A 6,585-nucleotide genomic window follows, 5' to 3' on the forward strand; every position below is an offset into this window, starting at 1 on the left:
TGAAATTACAGGGTATTTTGATTTCCCTCCAATGGCTGTGGAGGGGAGTGGGGTGAGGATAGCCTTAAAGCACAAAAAGAGCCACATTTTTGGTAAGGATCAGATTGGTCTACCTATGGCCAGATTTAAAAAGTCCATGGATGTGAGGTGGAGAAACGACTGGTGAAGAAAAAGGCCCACAGACTAAAGAGCTGAAAGTTACACTGCAGGATAAGCCTTTATTCGTAGAGATCCTACAAGATGCCAAGCAAGCGATTTCAATCAGATATTCGCAATTGGCCCTTGTTAGTTTATCTATGATTTCCCAAGCCCATGACACAAGTCCCTGGGCCAGTGGCATGGCTGCAATCGAAGCCCATGTTTCCAGAGGTCCATGTGCAATGAGGATTTGCTGAAACCCTGGTGAAGGGTGCCTGGAGGCTGGAGGGAGGCAGGACCCACATCATCTCTACAGCTGATGATGAGACAAGATTTGGGTAAGCTAAGGAGCATAGCTCGGTCTCCATGCAGAGCAGCTCTGCATGAACAACCTTCTATTAGTCACCCTCTCTTGAAATTGGTCTGAAACTGGGTGTTTTATTTTCTTTTCTTGCCCAGAGTCAGATACTCAGAGGTGACCCCAGTGCCTACTCAAGACCCCAGTGCCCCAAATCCCAGGCACTTCAGGGCCACAGTGCCGGGAATGCCCATTTCTGCTTCACATAAGGCACTGCCACCACCAAGGAAGGATAAATACCAGCCACTGCTGCCCAGGTTTTCTATTGCTCAGGGGTATAATGGATTAAGTAGTGGACACATTAAATGATGCCTAACTACAATGAGCTCCCCCTGTGCTTATAGCACTACAGCCTCATACAAAGGGTTTCTAATGACACATGCAGTGTCTAGGAACAGGGTAATAGCTACTTAAACAGTTGCTGATCCCTGAGCTGCTACACGACAGTGTATTTTACAATTATTGAGAAACTTCAGACATTTTTTAGAAGTAGGCATTGACCTAGGGAAAAGCTTGGTCAGATGAGAACAGAGATGATGCCATTCCCCTAATGGTAACATATAGATAATGTTGTAGTTGTCAGACATTACTGCTGCCCCAGTCTTGATTAACCCCGTTACCACTCTTTCCCTGCAGTATGATTAGCAAAACAGATAGCCTTCTCCCAACTCATCCCTACGGTACAGGCACCCAAAGAGAGTAGGACAGTCTTCCAAAAAACATCCTTATCTGTGTGGTTCTCAGTAACTACACTGACATACGTAATGTTCAGAAATGAAATCTTACTTGTTTAATACCGGATCACAAGCTTCATCAGCGAGGAGGACCTATAATATGTACCAAGGGCAAAAGGCTGCCAGCCACGCTGGGCACCTGGGGCCTCTTGGCATGGACCAGGTTGCAAGCTCAGAGACTGAAGCCTACAGTTTCAAAATTCAAGATACTATGACTTTTTTTCTTTTTGAATGATAATCTCTTTTGATCTTGTTCCTCAAGCTAAGGATGATAATGAGATTTTTATTCAAGAGCAGTCTTTTAGTTCAAGAAGCATGGAAAATTGCAGCTCTTGTGAATCATGAAGCCTGAAAGCAAAGGCTCAAAAGAAAACAAGTTTGCAACTTCAGCTACCCCAGTAATAACCAGCCAACACTAATTGTAGCTATTTTATTCACCAAAAATAAGCAGAAAGTATGCCACGGTTCCTGAAAAGCTCATCGTGCCAAAAGAAACCTTCATTTCTTACATCTGATGAAAATTGTACTTAATTGGAAATTTGTTTTTAATGAAGACAGTACGTCATAACATTTTTCACCTGACCTCAAAATGGCAAGATGCCTTACTCACTTTGGTCATCATGTTTCACTTCACAGGAAATGGAGAATAAATTTAATTTTCTCTTTTATAAACACATGCACACACACTTACACACTAATTTAAATGTGATCTGCTGCTATTTGAATAATACAAGTCTACCTCAGCACGCAGAACTGCTGCCAGCAAAGCATGATCTGTCCACTGAAGGCAAGACAGCATGAATGACAACGGGCAAAAGAGATCTCATCCAGATACCCAGGTCTAAGAGCTGATATCTGAGCCAGTAACTGAGGTTTTCTACCAGCCTCCTAATTTACGGCCACATGGAGTCTCAGTCTGCCAGGGAGTGAATGTATATGGTTGCAAAGCCATACTAAAACCTGCTTCACTGTGAGGAGGACAGAAATACGTTTCATTTGTAGTGCTCTTTGCTCAAAGCAATATCAAAGGGAGAAGCAGAATTGCAAGTTTTCAGGTAAGCAGTATTTCTCCATTTTCAATTTGGAAGGTTCAAGATTGCAGTGGAGAACTGATCAGCAGTGCAGGAAAACTAAACTGGGGATGAATCAAATATTCTAGAAAATTTGCATAACTTTACTTGAAATATACCAGTGAGGGGCATAAATGCGGGTGACGGTGGTATCACTGAGCAGCAGAAAAGAGAGAAAACGTGTATATCCCTAGCTTTTGTCTGAACCTAAATCTGGATTTGTTTAAAACAAGCTTCATAGCCTTTACCTAACTCATCTTTTTTTGCAAAGCTGCTATACCAGAGCTAACATTCATGTTGAAAAGCATTAGCTTTTTAACTAAATTATGGGGAGACTGTTCAAATTTCTCTCTGACGTGCTCCTGAGAAACAAACTGATACCCATCCTTCTGACTGGATATGATCAAATAACTCCTGTTGTGTCCCAGCTTTAATGACTGGTTTTGTCAGAGAAAATTTTTCATGTTCTACCAGTCATTGGGATAATATAGAAACATCCATACAGGTAACGTGCGAAATGCTGTTAACCGAATCACATCAAAACCTAATTCTATACAAAGGATTTCCAGGACTGCAATAAGGTACAATTCTGACTCTTCTTTTTTTTATTTTTATTTTTTAATGTGATGGCTTTATCCTGGATGTTCAGTGTAACACTGATTTAGTTTAAAGACTGTGTTTCTGGGACAACAGAGAGGGATTTGGGCTCAATAGTACCCTGTCTAGCACTTTATGAAGTCACTTTTTAAAAGATTTTCTCAGATGGACTAGGTTAGGATCTGGAGGAGTGGTGCTCACCTGAGATGCTGAAGACCCACAGAGGCACACCTCTTGCCTCACTTGAGACATCTGAAGGTTAGACACCAGGTCTGAACTAGTCACCTTGGGCTGCCTTTGTCATCAATGGAAGGAAATAGGTATGCCAGAAAAGTAAATCATCTTAGAAACCTCATAGGAAAGGAAACCTTATAGGAAGATATATTATGTTCTGGAGGAACCTATATGTCTCCCTTGATGATAAAGGGTGGCTTAAGGAGGTCTGGCTCCATTTTAAGCACCTAACTTTCTGATATCTTAAGTTAGATGAGATGATTTTTCATCCTTGGTTACCATTCTTTCAGGTTAAAACACTACCAAGAAAAGTTATTTCTTGAACTCACTGTGGAGAGATCCAAATTGGCTATGGCGGATGAGAAACCATTTCAGAGACAAGTCTATCTAGCTCCAATTCACACAAAACAGGAAGAAAGTTCAGTGCTTTCACTCAGTATCTGTGTTTTCCATCTTATCTCTGCATTTTGAGAAACAGTCTTAATCATTTAAATCAGTTTTATGCTGCTATAAAGCCTGATTTTTTTTTTTTATAAATGCATTTATTCTCATTTTATACTCTGATGACTCCAAGAGAATGAGATCATATTCAGGGAAAGAGCCATGATTGTCAGGTTATGGGAGCATCACGTCCTGAGATCTGTATCTGAACCTAACATCGTTTGGTTTTCATAGAACCAGAACAGCATCTCTGGTTTCATGAGCACAAACCCCTGATTACTTCAGATTAATGAAGATAAGATATGGGTATGGTTCTACTTTCTGAAAGGCTAAGACTAATTCACGGTTTTGCAAAATCTAAGCCCAAATGTGCTCTAGCTCTCCAAATGTGTGCTTCCTATTCCTGAAGGTTTGCAGATAAGCAGTAATTATCTTCTTCAACGTAGGAGGTTAAATAAAGCAAGAGTAAAATTAATCATTATCAAAATTAAACATAAAGGAGAGGGAAGGGTGAAATTAAAGATTTGAGTGGGGCTATCTAGGTCAGAGCTGGGTACGTTAGCAAATCCCCATTCCCTTCCTCTACTACGCCTTGTCAAACATATGACATTTGCTCCAGTGACAAAAGATTTAACTGAATGCATTTGTCCCAACAAATCAGTTAAAACTAAACATCTGATTTTTGTAAAGCTTTAAGGAGATTTCTGCAAACATGGCATCTGCATGCACCGGCAATTTTACTACTCTGCCAGGCCGCGCACACCCGCTGACAAGCTGCAAGGATGAAGATTTCTTACAGGTGAAATCTTATGTCTCCGTCCTTTACGGCCTAATCTTCCTGGTGTGCTTCCCAGGCAATATCGTGACAATTTTTGTTTACTTTGTCAAGATGAGGCCCTGGAAAAGCAGCACCATCATGATGTTAAACCTGGCTATCACTGACCTATTGTATATAGCCACGCTTCCTTTCTTTATACACTACTCTGCTAACGGAAATAACTGGATTTTTGGAGACTTCATGTGCAAGTTTGTTCACCTTTGTTTCTACTTCAACATGTACAGCGGTATCATCTTCCTTAGCTGCTTCAGCGTCTTCCGCTTTTTTGTAGTTGTCCACCCAATTAAATGCTTTTTTGTTCAAAACCGGAGATGGGCAGTGGTGACTTGCACAGTAGTTTGGACGATTTCCCTGGCAGCCATCAGCCCCTTGGGCATCTTGATTGCCACGAGGCGGACGCAGAACAGGACGATCTGCCTGGACCTGGCTGCCGCTGAGGACCTTGACGCTAGTCGGTGGTATAACTGGCTGCTGACTGGCCTGGCCTTCTTCTTGCCCTTGCTGACGGTGACCCTGTGCTACACGCTCATTATTTACACCTTGGCTATCGGGCCCCACGCGCGGGCTTGCTACAAGCTAAAGGCTCGCAGACTTGCTGTCATCCTCTTGGTGGTCTTCTACGTGTGCTTCCTCCCCTACCACGTCTTTCGAGGGATTCGGCTGGAGCTCCGAGTACGACCAGTTAGCTGCCACTTGAAGAACACAATTCTTTTTATGTTCATTATAGCTAAACCTATAGCAGCGTTAAATACTTTTGGAAACTTACTGCTCTACGTAGTGACGGGAGACAACTTCCAGCAGGCGATCCTCTCGCTCCTCAAGTTTCAGACAAACAAGAACTTGAAGAGACTGGTGCCATCGAAGAGTCACGGAGGAAGGGTCCAAACCTGCCCTCAACCAGCCAGTCACAGCCTCCCTGCCATCAGAGTACTCAGGTTAACCCTGCCAGCGCCAAGGGAGAGCTAATCTGTTCTGTGTTTTGGAGTTACAAATGGATCATCAAAAGAGAAAACTTCTAATTTAAAATAAAAAGCTTTCAATAAAATATTAAAAAAAGTAATGTGAAACTTCTCAGAAATTTCTCTGCATTTGTTTCCTGAATCCTTGATACCTCTTTTGGAGACAACAGTTCCAGAAAAAACCAGTTGCTTATTAGTGGCATATACAGATTCAGGGTGGGAGTAATTTAATTTAATTTTAGTAACTTAGAAGTTAAGTGTCTAGTCTAAGCTAGGTGCCTGCCTTTGACTTGTTTCCTCAGCAATGGGGGTAAGACCCTCCAGAGGGCAATTCATCACACCTGTCTTAGACCTGTAGGAGGTTCATCTCACCTCCCTGGAGACCTTGACAGGGTAGGTGTATGCATATAAGCTAATCACCTTGTTCCCCCTTTATAATTTTCCATTCTAATGGAGAGAAATAAGCAGTTTTAGAGTGTGATTCACCTAATTATTCTTGATGCCTACATTTGGACAAGATGAATCATGACCTAGAAGTGCCTGTTTCCCTCCACCGACCGTAAAAGGTAAGTGGATCAGACACAGCCCCAAATGTCCATGCCTGCCTTTACACAGCTGAGGCCCAGCTCTAGCACAGGGTGGGATGGATCACTCTCCAGAGGTGGCTAAAAGGGGGGCTTACACAATAAGACCCTGTTCAGTGCCTTCAGTGATTGCCTGAAGATTAATGGTGCAATAATACAAGACCACTCCTTAAGTGTTTTCCATACTACTAACTGTAATTTCTGCATTAATTTTAGTCCAGAGGTGAGAAGTGAATGGATGCATAAATGTGCCAGAATCATCGAATCACAGAGTGGTTTGGGTTGGAAGGGACCTTTAAAGGTCATCTAGTCCAACCCCTGTGCAATGAGCAGGGACATCTTCAATTAGATCAGGTTGCTCAAAGCCCCATCCAACCTGACCTTGAACGTTTGCAGGGATGGGGCACATAACACTTCTCTAGGCAACTTGTTCCAGTTGTTTCACGACCCTCATCGTAAAAAATTTCTTCCTTATATCTAGTCTGAATCTACCCTCATTTAGTTTAAAACCATCACCGCTTGTGCTATTGCTACAGGCCCTATTAAACAGTATCTTTCTTCTAAGCCCCCTTTAAATGTTGAAAGGCCACAATCAGGTCTCCCTGGAGACTCCTCTTCTCCAGGCTGAACAA

The 6,585-nt window shown here is 42.3% G+C and overlaps 1 protein-coding gene across 1 annotated transcript; it reads left to right on the forward strand.

The window, feature by feature from the left end:
• Positions 1-4,284: 4,284 nt before the first annotated feature.
• LOC142039605 (2-oxoglutarate receptor 1-like) lies at positions 4,285-5,376 on the forward strand. The gene has a single exon (XM_075046342.1). The coding sequence runs from the start codon at positions 4,285-4,287 to the stop codon at positions 5,374-5,376; it is 1,092 nt and encodes a 363-aa protein (XP_074902443.1).
• Positions 5,377-6,585: the final 1,209 nt, after the last annotated feature.

This window comes from Buteo buteo, chromosome 14 (genome assembly GCF_964188355.1).
Source record: "Buteo buteo chromosome 14, bButBut1.hap1.1, whole genome shotgun sequence".
NCBI lineage: Eukaryota > Metazoa > Chordata > Aves > Accipitriformes > Accipitridae > Buteo > Buteo buteo.